This window comes from Vicugna pacos, chromosome 11, assembly GCF_048564905.1.
Source record: "Vicugna pacos chromosome 11, VicPac4, whole genome shotgun sequence".
NCBI classification, from domain to species: domain Eukaryota; kingdom Metazoa; phylum Chordata; class Mammalia; order Artiodactyla; family Camelidae; genus Vicugna; species Vicugna pacos.
In genome coordinates this window covers 56,868,126-56,889,272 of record NC_132997.1, presented here as the reverse complement: position 1 = coordinate 56,889,272, position 21,147 = coordinate 56,868,126, and the positions used below count along the sequence as shown (strand labels likewise).

The 21,147-nt window shown below is 34.3% G+C and overlaps 1 protein-coding gene across 5 annotated transcripts in view; it reads right to left on the bottom strand.

The window, feature by feature from the left end:
• The window catches only part of JMJD1C (jumonji domain containing 1C), a 258,095-nt gene that overhangs the window by 25,431 nt on the left and 211,517 nt on the right, over positions 1-21,147 (bottom strand). For 4 of the 5 annotated variants that reach the window (XM_072971435.1, XM_072971434.1, XM_072971433.1 and 1 more), the window contains exons 4-11: positions 15,619-15,724; positions 13,202-13,326; positions 11,891-12,034; positions 11,607-11,793; positions 9,808-11,492; positions 7,505-7,677; positions 5,053-7,259; positions 65-266 (exon numbers count right to left, since the gene is read on the bottom strand). In XM_072971435.1, the coding sequence (XP_072827536.1) occupies positions 65-266; positions 5,053-7,259; positions 7,505-7,677; positions 9,808-11,492; positions 11,607-11,793; positions 11,891-12,034; positions 13,202-13,326; positions 15,619-15,625 (4,730 nt within the window). In that variant the 5' untranslated portion in view covers positions 15,626-15,724. Of the gene's footprint in view, positions 1-64; positions 267-5,052; positions 7,260-7,504; positions 7,678-9,807; positions 11,493-11,606; positions 11,794-11,890; positions 12,035-13,201; positions 13,327-15,618; positions 15,725-16,290; positions 16,499-21,147 lie in introns of those variants that run through there. The other variant, XM_072971436.1, reaches the window with a different exon arrangement.

Below are 21,147 nucleotides of genomic sequence, written 5' to 3'. Positions count from 1 at the left end.
ATGAGAGTATAATTTCCAATATCCTATAAACATGTTTTCCCTGAATTATTTATTTTCAACTTACCGTCTAAAGTAGTAAAATCTACAAAATACTGGTGAATGAGCTGGTTCTTCTCCCTTTTTACTCCGAATAAGTCTACATTCTCGGCACTTCTGCAAATTAGGCCCTATCTCACAGCAAGAGTCATCCTGTAAAAAGGATTCCCCAGTTTGCTTCAGCTTCTTGACTTTACGCCAATCTTTTAATACTGAACGAGGGATGCCAGCTGTAAAACCAGTAGGAAAATATTAGCAAGATTATACCTCTTTAGAAAGGTAAACTCCTTGAGACAAAATTCAAGTCAATTATACAATTGTGACTGCATATTAAGATTGTAAAAAAGATGAAAGATGATAGTTCTAGGTACTCATTAATAACTGGAAGTCCACAGCAGCATTTGTATTTACTATTCTACTAACTAAATGAACTCAATGTCAGTATCCTGGAAATGTGGAGCTAAGTAAATCTAGCTGGTTGAAATCTTCACATATGCAATACTCACATTCCTATAGTAGCAAACATAAGAAACATTTAATTTCTGTGCAAATCTATAGCAATAACTATATAGCCCTTTACACAGGAAAAACCTAAAGACCAAAAGTTACTACTTTTAGAAACTGCTACAGGCTAGTTTCAAACATTGTTTTGAAACACTCTGATTCTCTAAGGTAAGTGTGGATCAAGACAAGTAAGTTTTGATTTTCATCATACTGTATTTGGAAGAAGGGCTAAGTCTTGTTTTCTAATATATCTCTCCCTTATTATAATGCCCTCCATCTGATATCATCTTTCAGAAAAATAAAAGGGTTTGAAGGAAATAAAAGAAAAAGCCTAATATTAACCTGTCTTTATTGATAGCAGAAAGAAAAAAGCATCAGAGAAGTCTGAAGAAAAACAAAACTCAAATATACTACACAACTGCATGAAAAATTAGTTTATTTACTATACTCTGCATCATTGCTCCACCTTGTTCAGTAACTTGAACATAACTATTGTAATAACAGTGGCCTAAGTAATCAGTTACCTATAGAGCAGGAAGAACTCAAAACATTACATATAAAATAAATGTACCTATTAAATTTTTAAAAATATATTCATTTAAAAGCAACCTATGTTGGGATGAGCAAATATTTGTTGACTCTTAAAAGCATACTTACTCTGCCCGTATTAATATAGCTATGTATCAGGCTTGAGATTTACACAGTTTGCTATTTCTGTCATACTGAAAGAATAAATTGTATTTCCGACCCTTGTGTTTACTAATCATGCCCATTGTGTGGGTCAGAAACATTTCAAGTGTTCTGACATTATAATACTTCTTGCAGAAGCACGCAGCAGAACTCTTGTCCTTAGCGCACACTATCACTTGCCTGTTGACAGCGTACGTAGTACAATTACAGCAAGATCATACACATCTTAACATAGGAAGTGTTGTGTTCAAACTTCAGGGTGACCCATGTGAAACTGGCTCCAGTTATTAAGCACTTCTATGATTGCTGCCTGGTTCTTTACAATTACATGTTCTCCCCTCTTCCGTCTCTAACTTAGGGCAAGGAGTCATTTTGGCTTAGAGGAAAAATATGCGGGCATACAAACTGCTTATGAAATAAAAACATTTCCAGAAGACTTGTGTAAAAGGTTTGTTATTTCCTTCACTGTGTATAACACAGATTTCCCCTATGGACTGTATAAAAAATTCAGAGCTTTCAGAAGTCAGAATGAACAGAGTGGTACACTGCTGATAAATTTTTATTTGTTACACTACTTCCAATCACTGATTTACTTTATTACATTAGAATAAACTAAATGAAATCTTTCTATTTTTTCTAGAAAACAACTACTAACCCATATGCTTTTTATTCCAGACAAGGGAACAGTTCGAAGAGTATGGATAACCATACCACTGTGAACAATTTAAACATAAATCATATTATAATGAAGAACTAGACATTCTGAAGCAACTCTCAATTCTGTAACACAAAATAGACACTTAAAGCTTTTTTTTTTAATAAAATGAATGAACTACAAAGACATGAGAGCCCAGGTCATATGGTCAGTTTGTAATATTATAATTATTGCTTTTAGACTAGGCAACACATGACTATGGCTAACTCTTTTTATGAATTTTACTCTAACAGTATTTGTACAAAAAATAAAATAAACTTCATCTTTCAATTCTATATATCTAATTTACTGGTGATATCTAAATCTAAAAGTTTGAGACTAAGACACATAATCAAAAAATATCTAACTCAATGGATATTTTTACTTTCTTTATACTATAAGAATCTTTTCAACCTTAGTTCTTTACTAATCAGCAAATCCTCAAAACAGCTGCTCTAGCAACAGAAAACTAGGGAGGAAGAAAATAAGAGATAAATATATGCTAATCTTTAATCTCTGTTATGCCATCACCTTAAAAAATATTTTCAGACATAGAAATGAACTCTGATTATAGGTAGACCACTACCTGTATCATAGGTCTTATATTTAAATTTGATGGACAATTTTAGTACATAAAATTATGTAAAAAATTAGCCATGGAAAAGCAGCCAACTTTAAATTATCAGTAACAAAAAGCAGCAGACATGAAGACATTCCAAATCAGCAGATAAAGCAAATTCCATTATACCTGGCTTTAGACTACTAAAAAACCATGCTATTTATTATATGTGTATTGGTATATATAATTATACAAGTGTAATAGTGTATGCAATCATATTACCTGCTCTAAGTGCAGACTTAACTCACTCTTTTTGATAGACTGCACTGATGGCAACCTCAATGAAAATTAAAAGATAAAGGTCATCTATAACCCATGAGGTAGATAATCCACTTAGATTTAGAATTCGTACTCCCAATTTAGAGAACGTTACTAAATAGCCCAGGACAAAAGCAAGTCAACTCTACCTATAATTAACAGATGGCATTTAATGGTCACTTAGTATTATTTTGGACTTGAGAATAAGTGGGACTTAAACAGCCTGTCTCACGTTGAATGTCAGTTACTAGCTGGGGAGGGATTTGACTAAGCATTACAACCTGGGGGAAAAACTGCTGATTCCAGTCTTTGTCTTAAAACTTACTTGGGAATATGTACATTCATAGTCTCAAAACAAAAACAGAAAATGTACTTCAGTAAGAGTTAACTTTACAAACTTAACTTCACAAGAGTTTTCTAAGTGTTAAAAGCTGGAAGATTCCTCTCTCTGTTTTCTGTAACTTTAACCTCAATATTTGATTACTGAACACCAAAAGAAATGTTTGGTCAAACAGAAGAGAAAGAATTATTGACCACACTAAGCCTCTTGAGTTCATTGAGGAAGTAAGTAGAGCACACGAGAAAGGAAAAGCAACATGGTATACAACCCAATACTCAAAACAAATGGCACGCTGCCTATAGCCTGTATCCTTCATTGTCAATCTCCCTCTTTCTTTCTTCTGACTATATTTGCATTTCAGTCTGTCAGCCTGTCTCTTGTTTTCTTTCATTCTTTCACTTTCTGACTGTTCTTTCGTATGATTCCATCCTCCTGCTTTCTCTCCGTCACTTTGCCTCTGGTTTCCACACAGGCATGTGGGAAAACCTCATTCACTGAAAAGGCCCCAAAAAGAGGCTTCAAGCATCCAAATGCTTGTGAAGATACTTCTTGAATGTCCACATTGCACAGATATTTCATATATTGTATGTGAATGAATACACTGATATAGTGTAACTATTAACTGCTTTCTGCATTGTGCAACATACCTAAAAAGAAATAAGCAAACAGAAAAACTACTTCTAGAGTAAAAACATATAGAAATGCTTTATAGTGAATATTACTGGTAAGTATCACTTATTTTGCCCTGTTGTAGTCACAAACAAAATATAGTCAATTTTGGAACTTTTACTTATTTTGGAAGTTCTTCTTGAATAAAGAAAGAAACACACAAAACCATCCCCCGCCCCCTCCCTGCTTTTATTTAACTTTTACTCATTGTTAAGGGCTTGAATGAGTAGCATTATTAGTTAAATAGAAGGTAATTTTGTTAAGTTTTCAATTTCATCTTGAGATGAGAGAAGGGTGAAATATGGGCCCCATTCATACTACTTTGAAGTAGTTCTCTTCTGAAAATGTGACTTAAAGGAAGTTTTTGTGAATAGGATTTCTTTCTCAACTATATCTAGTTACAGGTAAATACCTAATATAGGCATACGTTGGAGATAGTGCAGATTCAGTTTCAGACCACCACAATAAAGCAAATATTGCAATAAAGTGAAGTCACACAAATTTTTTGGTTTCCTGATGCAAGTAAAAGTTACGTCTACACTATAGTGCAGTCTATTAAGTGTGCAACAGCATCATGTTTAAAAAAACAATGCACATAATATAAAAATACTTTACTGCTAAAAAACACTAACCATCATCTGAACCTTCAGTGAGTCACAATCTTTTTGCAATAGTAACATCAAAGATCACTGATTACAGATCACCATAACAAATAAATAATGCAGAAGTTTGAAATATTTTAAGAACTACCAAAACACAAGAGAGACATGAAGTGAGCAAGTGTTATTGGAAAAATGGTTCCAACAGACTTTCTTGACACAGGGCTGCCATAAACCTTCATTTTGTTAAAAAAAAAAAAAAGATAGTATTTGCAAAGTACAATAAAACAAGGTATGCTTGTATCAGAAACCCACTTTTGGTGTGACAGCTGTTAACTGCATTTTGACAGTCTTTAGAAACAGTCAAAAATCTGAGTAACTACTAAAGTACATGTGGGTTTTTGCCACCACAAATGCTATGCGAAAACATATTTCTACAAGTCCCTTAAAAATGGACGTCTTCTCTCATTTCCTCTTACAGGGAACTCGTGAAATGTAAAAATGAGGTCACATATATTACATCAGGGCATACAAATAAAGTCAAAGATGCCCTTAAACTCACTAATTTTTAGAGAACCACATCTTTACTGCAAGAACATACAGCCCATTTTACTTGAGATAAAAAAGTAAATAATTTACTTACCACTATTACTGCTGCTCTGCAACTTCAATTTACTTTTTTCTTTGGCACTCCTGCTGAGAACACCATTGGGCTTTAAATCTTCTTCTATTTCACCTTTTCTCTTCTGAAGATCATTCTGCTTCTTTTTGTAAGTTGGCTTAGGCTGCCTTTTAGTCCTTTGCTCTGATTTGCTTTCACTTTCATCTGAATCTCCACTTTCAGAGCCAGATTCGTAAGTTCTTTTGGCTTTTCTCCTATTGACTTTATCATCTTTTACATACTTATCAACTATGATCTTACTATCTACACTACTTTGTATATCATTAGATGTAGAGGCTATTAAATTGACAGAACATGGCTTAATAATTTCTGATACAGAATTCCCTGAATTTTCCATTTTATTAGTATTTTTATCTTCTTCTGAATGTCTTGTAAGCCAGGCCTTTTTCAGTTTAGTGTGGTAGTTTGGTTGACTTGTCTGGGATGCTTGCCCACTTCCTACAGAGTTTGCTTTGTTTATTGTACTACAGACCACAGTGCCATCCAAGAGAGGGGAGGCTGACGATGTCTGATTTTTCGCAGCATTAGGCTCGGTCTCACTGACATTACTACTTTTATACTGAGCTGCAGCCAATGCTGCCTTGTGCTTTTTCAAATGGATAAAATCAGTTGTGCCTGAGAACCCAGAGCTGGTCTGAACAACACTTCCTGTCTTACTACTGGCTGGTGTAACTGGAGCTGTGGTGCTGACCCTGCATTCTTGTGTTTGAGTCACTGAATGACTGACACTTTTTGTAGAGGTACATTCTAAGGATTTAGAGGCCAAAATGGTATTGGATAAAGGGTAAATTATTTCTGAACCACCCCAGCTGGAAACACTGGTGGTAGTGGCAGCAGATGTGAATATATCCGTTTTGGTATTACACATTGTGTTTACAGCAGACATGACTGTACTGGGAACACTGCCCTGTGAGACAGCCTGAAAGTTTTTTTCAGATTTTATGTGAGCACTGTCTGAATTCACACTTGGCAGAATCATTCTTCCAGTCTCTCCAGCTTCTGCTGGTTTTAGGCAATCTGTTTGATTTGCCCCAGTTGAAGATCTTTCACTAACTCGATCTTTGGAAGCTAACTGCATTGCTGGCATGCTATCAATTTTTGTACTAGAAGGTGGACGTACAATGACAGATGCCATAGCAGCCTGTGACTTTCCACTGCTTTTCTCCACATGCCATTCAGCTTTCTCTTTGCTGAGGTTATTATTAGATTTCCACATTTCTGTCAAACTCTGTTCAGAAGAACTCTTAAAATTTGCCTGAGTGTCTTTTGGCTCAGGAATCAGAGTTGGAGGCTTTTGTGATTCTTGAACTTTCCCACCAGCATTTACAGGCATCACAGGAGTTAAAGTTGGAGGGGAAAGGCTACTATAGCTGCTTTCTTTTCTTTCCAGGCTATGATGGATTGGTGGGTGAAATACCGGTGCTCTATGTAAAGCAGGCATACTCCGGAGTGTATTCGTAGAAGAAACTGTCAGATGAGTAGGACTCCTACAATCACTTCTGAAAGTTGTTACTGAGTGAGAAGCAATTTGATGAGAAAGATGCTCTGGTATTTTGCCTACTAAACCTTCACTTTCTGGCTGGTGTTTAATCAAAGGGGGAGGCTTTGAAAGAGATGATATAAATGAAGTCAGAGTTTGAGGATTAGCTGCTGCTCCAAGGGTATTACTCTGTTTTTCAGTGTAAATATTTGAAACCTCTTTGGATGGATATGATCTTGGTGGTTCGTTGACTACGCTATTAGACAATGTAGTGAAATAGTTACTTTGGGGTAAACTCTGAGGCACTGAGTGCTTCATTTTATAAAGATCAGATACTGAGCATTCTACATCTTTGTCTTGTTTGATGACATGGCTTTTAGGGCTAGAAGACGATGCTGCTGCTCTAGAATAATTATCTCTCTCACCCTCAAGCCCCTTGATTTTAGTTGTAAAGGGAGCAACATCAATACTTTCTTGAAGAATTCGACGGTGTTCCTCCTTATATTTGTTTAATCTCTCTCCAGTCTCCTGGGGTGGTCTCTGTAATTGATTCAATACAGGATCCACAAAATGCCTATGCAAGTGACCATCTTTTCCAGTCTGTGACCTATTTAGATCCAGGTCATTTTTTGCTGATGTGGATGCAATAGAACGTAATGGTTCAATAAAAGCTTTTCTCTCCAATTCTCTGTAAAAAAAAATACACAAAGGTTTCTGTAAACACTTTTTCTTGTATGATACAAATATAGCTTCTATACATTATTATTCTATCATGAAAGTAAAACACGAATTTGCATGTGTTATAACATTGAATTAGTAGGGATATTTAAACAGAATAGTACTCACTAAGCCTAGTTTTAAGACATTTGTTAAAATTACCTGTTTATAAACTGAATTAAAATATATCAAAGTTTTAAGCATTGGTGAACTTACTCTTTATGATGATCTACTAAACTTTTTGTCAATGGTGGACTGGAATGTGCTGTAATTTTAAGAGGCCGATGAGGCTCTGCACTAGAAGGTCTGACAGGAATGTGACTAAGTAATCCGATACCATCTGTTGAGGTCACAGGTGTAGGCTGATGTAACCAAGGACTGGGAGAATTCTATTTTTAAAAAGAATTAGACTTCAGTTACTATAAAAGGCTAAACACAGTATCACAGTAGGACTTTAACAGCAGTATATTTATGAAGTATGTGACTTTTACTAAATGCATTTTATCAGAAATATTCAAATAAGTAGCCAACATAGTCATAGGGATTTTTCCATATCATGAAGAAAATTAATGAGCATTAAAATTGTTATTTCCCGAAATTTATTGTTATTTACTTTACTGATTGCAGGTCTTGAAATCATTGCCTTTAACTCACAAATGATGTACAGAGAACCTAGCTTTTAAGATTTCCTAAGATTGTAACATCAAAAGACTATCTGTTGATAATAGAAAAAAAAAAGTTGCTAAAATACATTTCACCAGATTCCATCAAGTTCATTTGCCAATTTTTGGTGTCAAAAATAATGAATCTTTTCAATATAACAATTTACTTAGATTTGGCAGAAAGTTACATTTTCAAGGCTTATTTGTATTCCATTTCACTATAAGCTATACACTGTTGGACCATTAAACTTGGAGGTGCAGAGGTAAAACAAAATTAATTTTGTATCACCATGCTGCCCATCTAATACTAAATATGTGGTGACACTGATCCCTGCGTTGAGACTTAACAACTAACTACATGCTGAAGATTGCTTCTATACTCTGACTCACTGACATTCTTCCAGAACATGCTTTGTCGAGTTATACTTTGTTGAGTCAGATACTGGGAAAATACAATACACTTTGGTTTTAATAAAGGGAATAAATTTTATATCTCAAAATGATAATGTGAAAGTCATATGACACCACACTGAAGACAACGCTGTTATAAAATTTCTTAACCTAAATATATATATTATAAACCATAAACCTTAATAGAGATGTATGCATATGCACATAAGGATCATTCAAATGTTTAAAAGGTCTACAGTTCTACAAGATCCAGAAATCCAAAGTTGCAATCAATTATTCAAATAGCAGGGGATACCTGTATATACACACAACAGAATATAAAAAAGCTTAAAAAAAAAAAGGAAATCCTGTTACATGCTACATTAATGAACTCTGATGACATTACGCTACATGAAATAAGCCACAAAAGGACAAATACTATGAGTCCACTCAAATGAAGTATCTAAAGCAGACAATCACAGAAACTGAAAGTAGAAAGGTGGTTGCCAAAAACTGGGCGGAAAGAGGAGGAAAATTAACATTTCATGGGCAGAATTTTAGTTTGCAAGATGAAAAAGTTCTGGGGATCTGTTGCACAACAATGTAAATATACTTAAAATTACTCAACTGTACTCTTAAAAATGGTTAAGTAAATTTAATGTGGTTTTCAACCACAATATAAACAAACAAATAAATAAATAAAATGTGTTTCAAAAGATTTAGGGAACACCTGAAGAGCCTCCTGGTCTGCACCAAGGATTAAGCTGTCTCCTAGAATTTAACAGTGACACTCATTCTCCCATTTTTTATGTGGGGACTGGTCATTCCCTTAACAACAATTTATTATTATGAAAATTAACTTGGCTAGAAAAACTACATAGCCCATGAAGAAGTAAGAGCTCCATACCACCATCTTTAGCAATACTGTCAGGCAGAGAAAATCTCAGCCCCCAACTTCACTCCCCAGTATCAGGAATACCCAGCCATGGTGTCCTTAAGAGAACAAGGGGCTTAGAGAGTCACAGCTTGTAGTATACATCAATATAGTATATCTTGCTGGGGAATGTAACAATTTGTCTTTGAAGAATAACTTGATAATAGATACCTAAAACCTTGTAATTTTACATAAATTTAATATCCAGAAGTTTCACTTCTAGGAATTTATCTGAGGAAAATAATTACAGATATGTACAATAATTAGTTACGAAGATATTCATTCTTCATAAGTTACATTAGAAGCAAGTTAACAATTTTACTTCAAGTTATTTTTTTAAGTAAATCTGCTTTGCTGAGATTTTAGCTCTATAGACCTCAAATTACTAAGCATCAAGAGTTTCATTTTAATTTGAAAAATAACTGAAAAATCACAACATTTTATAATAAGAAATCTAAAAAGTTAATGGAATATTTTAAAAAGTACTTGTGTGTATGTTGATTAATAAATAAATGACATGTGGTAAAGCTTACCCTCCTTAATGAGGATTCAGCATTAACTGCATTTTCTGGGTGAACCCACTTAGAAGGTGGCAGACCAAGTCCTGAGTACGCATGTGTTCCATTTGGATATTGCCAAATAATTGGATAAAGTCCAAGCTGATTATATGAAGCAGAAGGATGGGCTTGTCCAAGAAGATGAGGTGATGGGTGCTGTAATAACTGTTGCTGTTGCTGGTGGGCTAGTGCTAAGTGGCTCAAGCTGCTGGCATGTGCAGTCTCTAGTCGTGGGTGGCCACCAAGTAAGGAGGCAGTAGGCACTCCAGGTAACACAGTAGGAAGTAAATGAGGATGATGAACAGAATGGTGTGGACCACTAGTCAGAGGGTGAGTATTAATGGTAGGTAATGGAGTTTGACTGGATGATCCAGCCAGTAAATGGGGTGCAGGAGTTAAGGCAGGGTGATGGGTACCTGGATTTAAACATGTTCTATGGGATGAAGAGTGAAGAGGAAAGGGATGCTGGCTTAAGAAAGGTGAAATGTGATTAGCTCCTGTTTCTGATCCAATAAGTGCAGGATCTCTGTAAACTGTGAAATGCTCATTTTTATCAATGATTAGAGGGCTCTTTGTAGTTTCTAATGTACTGCCTCGAGTAGGAACTGGATGAAAACTGCATCTTGATATCTCATGATCTATCTTATTTGCCAGTCTTCTTTCACCAGCAGTTTGGCTGTTCACATAAGTGGCCTTAGGCTTTACAGAATCAGGAGAATGGTTAATTTTAGGTTTAACAACTTCAGGTGAGGGATTGGATTTTGTCTTGTGAGCATCTAATGAAGTATTAAGTTTAGATTTTATAGTTTCTGGGGGTGGACTTCGCTTATGCAGCTTATCTTCTGTGACAGAAACTGTACTCAGAGAAGATACGTAAGAGACATATTGACTTTTCTCTTTTTCCATATTCAGGTTATCACTTCCTGAAGAAGCATTCCTAATATTTGATTGTGTTAAATCTACTCTAACCACATCACTGACCCAGCTCTGGTCAGAATCTTGTTTTGCTGTTTCCAAGTATTTTGCATTTGCAATTGAATGTTTTGAATCACTAACATTAGGATCCATTTTCTGAAGTGTCTGAGGGCCAAAGGTACTTGAGTTTTCCTGAGCCACCTTTTCAGTATTAGAGTCACTCGTAATATCAATAACACATTTTGGTGTGGGTGGTCTGGATACAAAGTTCTCCTTTGGTAATAATTCCACTGTATGTAGTTTTTCCTTATTGCATTCCTGAAGAAGCAAATCATTAGAATCATGATCAGAAAGTGTGGCCTGTTCTGATGAATGGATAATCATTTTTTCTTGAAGATGAGAGTCAACAGACTTCTGCTTCTCTGTTTCTTCATGTTTTTTATCTTCCTGTATTTGATCCCAGCAAGACTGGCAATCTATTAGTGTCTCTTCTCCTGCCTTCTCATTATTCTGGGATTTTCCTTCTTCTCCATTTATCTTTGAAGTATTTTTATTTTTCAACTCATTTTCTGGCTTCTGCTCTGAGGAATTATTTATCATTCTCTTATTTGAATTTTCTGAGTCACTGCTCTCAGAAAAGTCTGAAACATTGTCAGTTCGTAGTTTTTTCATATTTAGTTTCTTTTCATCCTCCTCAGGTTTCCTTCTTTTGTTCATCACCTGTTTGTTTTTACCTTTAGGATTTTCTATAAAATTAAAAAAAAGAACAGTTTCATTTTTCATTTCAATATTAAGTAAGTATATTTTAAATGTATCTTTGTGTTTTTTATTCTCATTCCCTTTAAAAAAGTGAGTCCTACCTCCTCGTGCTATATAATCATATTTTTCCTCCTTCATTTTCTCTTCATCTGGTATACTGCTATCTGAGCCCTTCCTCTTATTTGGACGAATATTTCTTTGTTGCTGGTGTGAATTCTGTTTTGGTACAGCAGCTTGGGAGTTCATTGCTGGTCTGGGACTATTTGCTTGAGCACGTGTATAATGACCCTAAAAATAACCAAATAACAATGACTGTTTACACTTTCATCCTAAGTAATTTAAGGGATAACATTTTACAATAATCCATCACTAACAGCATACATACGTGAACAGTGTTGCTATTTTGACTGGCACGAGACCTTCGCCGTGACGTAATGCCAATATTTTCACCTTTTAACAAAGAGTGAACAACATCATCTAGAAAGGTCATTTGAACCATAGAAGGATCGACATTCTGTGGTTCTAGTACCTAATCCATGATACAAAACAAGAACAAAAATTAAATCCAATCAGCTAGCCAATGTGATTTTAGGTACAGAAATGTTTAGAATTCAGTTTGGGATCTTTAATTTGCAGGACACTGCTAGGTTTACAATAAATGAACTTTAACCAGTAAGATAAAATTATCTTCTTAACTTTCTGAAGGCTACTGTTATATCTGCTAACCAAACATTAAAAAGCAAATTTATCCATTGCAAGTATACCTTGAAAAACAAGGATGAGAGTTATTCAAAAGTATAATGCCAAATCATAAAATGTATTTAAAAAATATGAATTTTCAAAAGACAGCTGTAAAATAAAATAAAAAGGCAGAACACAGGAAGGAGAAAAGGACAAAAACTATACAAATGAATAATAATAATAATTTTTAAAAGACAGGTTACAAGAATAATTTTAAAAACAAAAGGCAATTTTACTAAGAGGTAAAGGTTTGTTAACTTCTTAGGTAAAAACATAAATACAATTAAATTATACAATTTATTTAGCATTTTGACTAAAAAATTTAACCAAGCCATTTGTATTCTTTATAGAAGGGCTCTCATTTATTCAGACACCGCTGAGACAGGAAGGTGAAAAAATCTATTTTGGCGGGGGCGGTAAATAAACTACAGCTTTAAAAGATTTGAAATTAAGACTTTCAGATTCTTATTTAAAACTCTGTATGAAATTGATATTCTTAATATTCACCATACTCACCATAAAACTTAAGGAAGCATACCAGTTCTGAAATTTGATGTAAGAAGAACTCAGTGTGCACTAAAGTTTTCACTCACAAAAAGAAACCATGTGGGAAATATTTTTATTACTGGAGAGACACAAAAGCTGAGACTTTAAGAAAGTTTTAGCTGACCTAAAGACAAAAAAAAGACTAAACAATTAAGTCTGATGCCTCCATTTCAAGGACTAATTTTATTGGTTTTGAAATAAGTTTGGCATCACTAGGTCCTTGTGATGTAAAGTGACCTCTAATGTAATATCAGATACATTTGAACTTATTAGGATTAATGACTGCAAAATAAAACCTAGAAATGAAAATTTAGTGTCAATCTGTTGATCCATTTTTTGGGGGGGAGGGGTAGGGATAGATTATGTGAATTGTAACCATCTCTTCAAAAATACTAGTTGGACTACTTACCTGATCATTCATAACGACCATGGTGCGAGTGAGGAGATCATGATGAGTAATTATGCCAGTAAACCACTGGGTGGCAGAATCTTGTCTATATACCCTCACTCTGTATCCATTCAAGGAATAAGGACCTTAAAAAACAAACAAACAAAAACAACACATACACACTACTTCACAGATGAAATGGAAAGGTAATCTGGAACTTGATGTCTGAGTCTTCCAGTTGCCAAAACTTTACCATAAGCAACTACAAATTTTGATTCCTCTGTGACAGCTGGGAAAAGCTGCCCAAGTCTTAAAACATGTAAAGACTGCTAACTGAATTTATAAATATGTCACTAAAAAGCTTTTTTTCAATAAAGACATATGGTGTACTTTTAAACTCACTTTCTAAAGGATATCTGTCGACAGATATCCTTTAGAAAACAGGGAAGGATTAAGTAATAAAAGATGAATATCTGTATATGTTTAAGTATTTTAAAAGAGAAAATAGAAATAAAAATGTTTTCAACTTATAGGTACCAAAATATCAAACACCTGAAAGTTTAATAAGAACTGCATGGGGTAAAGGTAGGGGGGTTATGTACCTTAATGACAGTATTATATATTAACAATTTATAAGGTGATTTCAAAATTTGTGAATGGTTATTTAATCTTCTCAAACTGTTAGGTACTGTTTTCCTGTTTATAAACATTAAGAAAGTGAGGTTGATAGGTTAAATAAACTTTCAAGTGAAAAAGCTAGGACTGAATTTATTTTTCTGGTTCCTAGGTTGATGCCTTTTCTTCCACATTTCTAAGACATTTAACATACCAACTAATGGTTTAATCTTTATTTGCCAGTTTTAAAAATCTATGCAATATTAGCCTAAAATATAACTCAATTAACACATCTGTAGAAAGTATTTCATATCACCTGTAAATTAAACATTCATAGCTGTAATCAATTATATAAATGCTAGCCTTAGAATTTCCAACTATGGCAGAAAAACTCTAAATTATTTTTTCTGAATATAACGTAGCAAAAGCTTATAGAGTAACTCCAAATATGACCAATTTTCAATTCTCATCAGCATACCATCTTAACTGCCTTGTTCCTACCACCAAACACGATTTGGAGTCAGCCTCACGTAATTCTGCTTAGGATGGAAAGGGACGACTGCCTTAATCTTTTCACCTCTAAGAGTATGACAAGGAAACCAAACGTTACTTTAAAAGTAACAGCCTGGTTTCTTCAATAAATAAATAAATTGAAAGGGAAGGAAAGGAAAAAAGAGACAGGTAATATCAACCAATTTGTGGATACTTTTTGGATCTTGGATCAAAAATAAATAAAATAAAAATCAATATTGTGAAAAATCACTGAAGCCACTTTTGAGACAAATGGTAATCTGAACCTGACTATTCAGTGTCTGGTATTAAGAAACTTAATTTTTCAGCATAATAATGGTGAAATAATGGTATGGTGGCTTTGTCTAAAAATAAAACATAGCAATGTCTGATAATTGATGGAAGTAAATGGGAGTATCGGTGAGGCAGAATCCACCAAGTTCTACAGTTGTTGGAATTGGGAGACAGGCACATGGAAGTTAACTGATAGGTTCTATTTCTGTGTATGTTTCAAATTCTCCATTTTATAAGTTTAAAACATATTTAGCCTAAGAAGAATTTAATAAGTAGATGATTAGCTGCTGTAAAAACCCACACAAAGCAAAACAGTCACAACTTTAAGATTATCTCAATTAATGCTTGAATTAAATGGCATGGAAGTTGAGCCTGAGATAAACACGGGAATTTAACAGTAAAATTCCTTTTAAAAAACATTCAACAAAATATTGATACTTCATGTTATATTGTTCCAGTGTCAGTTCAATTTCACAAAATGCTTACATTTACAATATATGATTTTACTGACAGGAAAAGAAATCACTAAAAATCATAAAATCTCACTGGTTTGAAGACAAACTTGTAACTTACTAAAAAACGGAAACAAAACTAAGACTAGCATTATGGTCACTGCTGAGGAAGGCAAATCGAAACAGGCCACTTTTATCAGATACCAACAGCATTCTTCAAAGGAAATCAACTGTGGCTTTGGGCAACTCTCCACAGCAAACAATGCTTCCTTCTTCAGGAAGGACACACCTAAAGCATTCTGTAATATGGAAAGTTTCCTATCAACAAAACACCTGTGTGGTTATAATTTCACTCCAGGCATTTAGTTCAAATTAGCAAACTGGAGAAGTTATCAACTTCCTATCAAAATTATTCTGATTTTGCTATTATTTTCCCTGGACTGTATGCAACTCAAAATACTAGACTGGGTCTTCTATTTATAATGCGTATAACTGAACAACCAAAACCAAACATGAGAAATTGCCCAGTTTCAAAAAAAAGTTAATGCATAACTTCAAAACAGTTACCTTGCATAAAAATCTCCTGAACTTTTTGTTCCTTTACCCAGACTTTCACTTCTTCCTGAAGTTGCGCGTTGTCCCTGAGAACTGGGTTTAGGCTGTCTATGTCGTCCTAGAATTACAGATTAAAAGAAAGGTCCATGTTATGCTGTCCTAACATTAATGATACCAACTTTCCCTCCTATATGTTCTAATGACTGAAGAAAATTTCTTGATCTAAATGTATGCAAAAACGCAAAAAAAAAAGTTACAGTTCATTATCAATAACCTAACAACAGAGCCTAAGAAATTAATCCATAAAATTTGATCTTTGACAACAATGTCTTAAGACAAAAATTGCAATTTACTGTGTTTTCTAACTGTAAGACTTACATAAGTCATCTATTTAAGGATTTCACTGTTAGAAGCAATACACAAACCAAATAGCTTCAGGTCATATAACGTTGGTAGCAAACAAATGGAACTGAATATTTTACTCATAACACACATATACATAGATGAGTTACCCTCTCCCCATAATGCCTAAAACATTAGTTTTAATCTGTAAGTCATTATCCACTGTCTTGATTTAAATGCCATCAAATTCAGTTCTACTCAAACTCATCTGACCAGTAACTTCACTGCTAAAAGTTTTATTTTTTCAAGCCAGTGTCAAAGCATCCAGGCAATTAAAATTACATTATTGATGGTATTATCCTCATAACAGGGTGGATCTAGACACAGAAACAACCGGTTCTCTCTCCTTGGAGATGTGAATCACACAGTCACATGGTTTCCCACAATCTGTTGGTCCCCCGCTGGACTCTTTGACATTCTGTTCTCTTTCTCTCAAAGCACCTCTGCTGCTCCTGCATTTGAGATCAGCGGCAGGAGCCCTAGAGTAGAGCTGGGAAGAACAACAAAGCAGCACTGTCAATTTGGCGGCCCTTTTAAAAGTGGACTAGCAGATCATGGAAACCAGTGAATAGAAAGGAGCTAAATGAAGGGAATTTTATCTGGTGAATAAAAATAATCTGGCAATTTGGGAAAGCCAAAAAGTGAAGAGTACAAAGAAGATCCCCAATCAAGCAGATGAGACTTCACTCTTCTGCTCCAGAGTTTATCCATGTAAAGTGCTTTTCTTTTCATCTCATCACTGCTTTAAGTAAGAGACTATTCTGTATTTTTGAAATAATACCGTGGTAAATACTTTTGTTTATATCTAGTGAATACCAACAAACCAAAGTGAAGGCTTTTAAAGTTAGCAATCTTGTTTCTTGGAAAATTTACAGAAAATGCCACTTTACAGCATGAAGAAATAGTAGAGTGGAAAAGTGTTACACAAAAAGTAGGTAAAATTTGTCTTTTTTTGGGGGGAAAAAAAGGCTATGACATGTCTTTCTTTTTGTAAAAAAATTTCCAAGCAATCCTTTTTCTCCACTCCACTTTAGTCTGCACACTTAGTTAATCTCATTATTTTAGGAACAGACAATACCATGGGGAATTCAGACTCTAACCCTCTTGATGCACACCGGTTAACAGTCTAGTCTATGACAGACAAAACACAGGATACTTTCCATTTCCCAAGGAAAACCATTACCATTTCCAGACAATTCTGACACACATCAACTTCTTTTAAAATCTTTCTCACTTTGACTTCCATACACAGATTGAAGCTTAACTCCTTGGAGTCAAACACAAGTCTAATCACTTTCCTACCTGATAGTCCTTCAAACATTTTAATTCTGGTTTTCTGTTTCCAGAGCCCTGAATCTTCTCTAGTTTAAACACCTACCTTTATTACAATTGTTCTTTTCACTTTTTTTCTAGATATTTAACTGGCACAAAGAAGATGGGTACTTGTCTAGAAAATCACACAATCACATGGCTGTCACAGCTGAATTATATACAATGTTTACTATGGTCTCTTGCTCCCAAGCAATAATTATAAATTTTGGGAGGGGAAGGAATATAAACTGCTTTTAAAGCAGCACTGCCAACACTGTGTAGACAGTGTTGTGTAGACAGTAAGTACAGGTGTGATCCGTAAAACCAGTTCCCTGTACTGAAATTTTATAACTAAAACTATTGAGATATAAAGTTTATGTGCTTAACATTTATTACAGGTTAAAATAATGATTTACATTTCTAAGATCATTAGACAACGAGAATCTTGTCAACAATGACCCATTCATTCCTAGGGGAAAAAAGCATACCATTAAAAATGAGTAATTTCAGCCTATATACTAAAATGATTTAATATAAGTTCAAATTTCTATGTATCAATTTCCCCATCTATAAAGCAGGGTTCCTAATATCTCTTACATTCGTGAGTATGTTTTTATATTAATATTTTAAAAAATTAAGAAACTAGTTTTCTTAACACATTCAATTCTGAATTAACCCTGGTATTGGAGGACATGCATCACAAAATTAATTAAAACCCATAAAAATTATCCCAATACATTGCCTGATTATGATAGTCATATTGTTGCTGAAGCCTTTCTCTATGTATATAGTACTTTGTAAATTACAGGTGTTTCTGCTGAGTTGTAGTCATCGTTCCCATTTTAAAGAGGCTCACAAAAGGATAAATGACCAAAGCTCTTCTGAGTAGCTAGCAGGTAGCCTGTATTCATTGATCTGAACAATGCTGTGAAAGTGCTAAAAATCAGATACAAGGCTATAATGCAGATTTACAGAGAAAAGCATCTGTAATTAAAAACTGATTATGAATGTTCACTATCTTTCACAGAGTGCAGCTGACTAACAAAGAACCTCAGCTGTGCCTTGAGCTTGAGATTAAAGAACAATTCACCTGCACAATACTTCATTTTTCATTAACTATAGCAGTTACCCCACACACAATTTTCATATTGTATAACTAAAATATGTATTCTTTAATTCCCATACAGTGAAGCAATAGTACCCTCTGTGAAACTTCTCTTCTCCATAAACTATCCAATGTATTACACTGCTAGTTATAACTTTCAGCAAATGATTAACTGGGGAAAAAAAAAATCACTTCAGCAACACTTGCTTTACTAGAAATTTACACAGAAAACATGGAAAAGTTCTTAACAGTGCCTCAAGTGAGGTTGTGGACTGTATTTATTGTTCACTTCTGTACTGTGCTTTTCCTCCTTTTGCAAAGACAGAAGTCAGGTTTAACTGAACATTAGTTGGGCACCTTAATGCAAATAATAACAGAAAAATAGCTAACATGACTGTGCATATACTATGGCAGATACCACGCTGGGTGCTCTCCATACTTACCAATTTTTCTAACAATTCTGTAAAACTGAGATTACATCCCTTTCACACGTTATACCCAGAGAGGTCCATAGTTATAATTTTGAATCTAGTTCTGTGACTCTAGAGCTCAGGCTCTTTTCATCTACTCTCTCTGTCTTTTTCCTTTTCAGGCCTGAGAAAGGACTGAATTAGTACGATGAAAAGGACTGCTTACTGTCACTGCCTTTCAAAATTTAACAGATTTGTTTATATTATACAGAAGAAATGAAATGTTAGATTATCTTAAGTCAGAATGGGTCAAAAAGCAAAGAACTAAAGAACATTAGGTGGAAGTTATCTTTGTGTGAATATCTCACATTGGTTATGTGAAATTCTGCATATAGCAATAGCCTAACAAAGAGAACAGAATTAGAATGTTAAACTCATGCAATTCTATGATCAGAAAGCTTAAAAGAAAAGACAATCGTTTTGGCAATATAACTCAGGCATGACCTACAAACTCCTAAATGCTGTATTTCTAGGTAAACACCTCCCTGAATTACTATTTGAGATGATCAAAACGCAGACTTCTTTCCCTGTGTACAGAAGAATATGATAACTTTTTTTTTTAAAGCAGTCCTCAAAAGTTAAAAATTAAAGTCAGGTTAAAATCTGTACTGTGACAGTAAGGTTACTGTACTAACCTAATTTTCAAGCAATTCTCTAATTCATTCAAGTTCAAAGGAAAATAATAACGATTACAATAGTATAGAAAAATAAGATCACGGCACTAAAATATTCAGATATGCTTGACTAGATTTAATAGCAATATTATGACACTGCTCAAAATATATGTAACATTTTCTAAGATAATAAGGAATCCATTTGTTTTACCATAACAAAGTGCTTACTAGTTCAATAAATATTTTCTTTATGTTACACATATTCTGGATTTAACTACTGACCCAAGAGCCAGCAGAGGCATGAATTAAGTTATAGTATACCAGTTGTTAAGTTTCTATCTGGATGACTAAATTGACTGGCTTAATAATTTTAAGAGATTTGCTCTAAAGTCTTTAACTGATGTCTAGAATAGCACTTTCATTTTAGGATTGAAGAAATATAAAACTGGAACAATTTCTCTCCCTTTGAACAATTGCTGAGAGAAATGACCTAATGCCTGCTTTCAACCTGATACTGAGTGTGGCTTAGTAACAGAAGTTTTTTCTCCTGCAATAAAGTCCTTGACCTTTGTGATGACATCATAAATCCCATTATATTACATAAATTCTCCTATAAAACTCATACTTGATTGTATTTTATAAGAGTTATCATATAAGTAACTATTTGTATTCTGAATGTCAGGTTAGGTGATTGAACATGCTTTGCCACACCACTCTGCCACAGTCATAATTTAAATTCATGCTTCGGCAAAACTACAAATGACTGCTTGTCCTTACACCCCTGGGGTTGCTAGCCAACAGTTAAGAACATGAATGTTAAGTCCACACAGATCAAGAGTGACACCAATTGCTACCATATCAATTCTTGTGTAACTCATAGAAGAACCCACTTTGTTACTAAGGACTTACTGGACAGAGTTACTACAGAGGTCTTCAAAAAGCACAGTTGTCTAAACCATCTGCAGTTTAATTAAATGCAGCCATCATTGAGGGCGTCCATGTATTTTCATGATTTAAAACAGGACCTGGCAAACTTTTCCTCGAAAGGGAGTAAATACATTAGGGTTTGAGAATCACACTATCTCCATCATTATGACTCAGCTCTGCTACTTTAACATCAAAAGCAGCCAAACAGTATCATAAACAATATATAAATGAATGGATATGGCTGTGTTCCAATAAACTTTATCTATTGGCATTATACGAAATCTGAATTTCACAGATTGTTCAGGTGTTATGACATATTATTTTTGAGTTTTTTTCAACTGTTAAAAAATGTAAAAGGCCTTATAAAAAACAGGAGGCAGGTTTGTTTTGGCCTGTGGTCACAGTTGCCTATCCATGATTTAAAACAACAAATAAATTGGTATAAAGGAAGATCAAAAACTTCCAATCAATGCAATGCAAAGCAATTTGATGGCAAATTGACTGTGACTCCAAACTCTATTTCCATAAATTGCTGCATATTCATGAGCACAGGAAAATGAATCAATAACCAAATCCTTTTCATTATCAAAGAAAAAACATTTTAAGATAAATCATCTTTTAAGGTCTTCTCAAGTAAATGACTTTCTCTCATACACTCCTGTACCACGTTTAGTTTTCCAAATATAATGATGATTTGGTTTTAGTGGAAAAA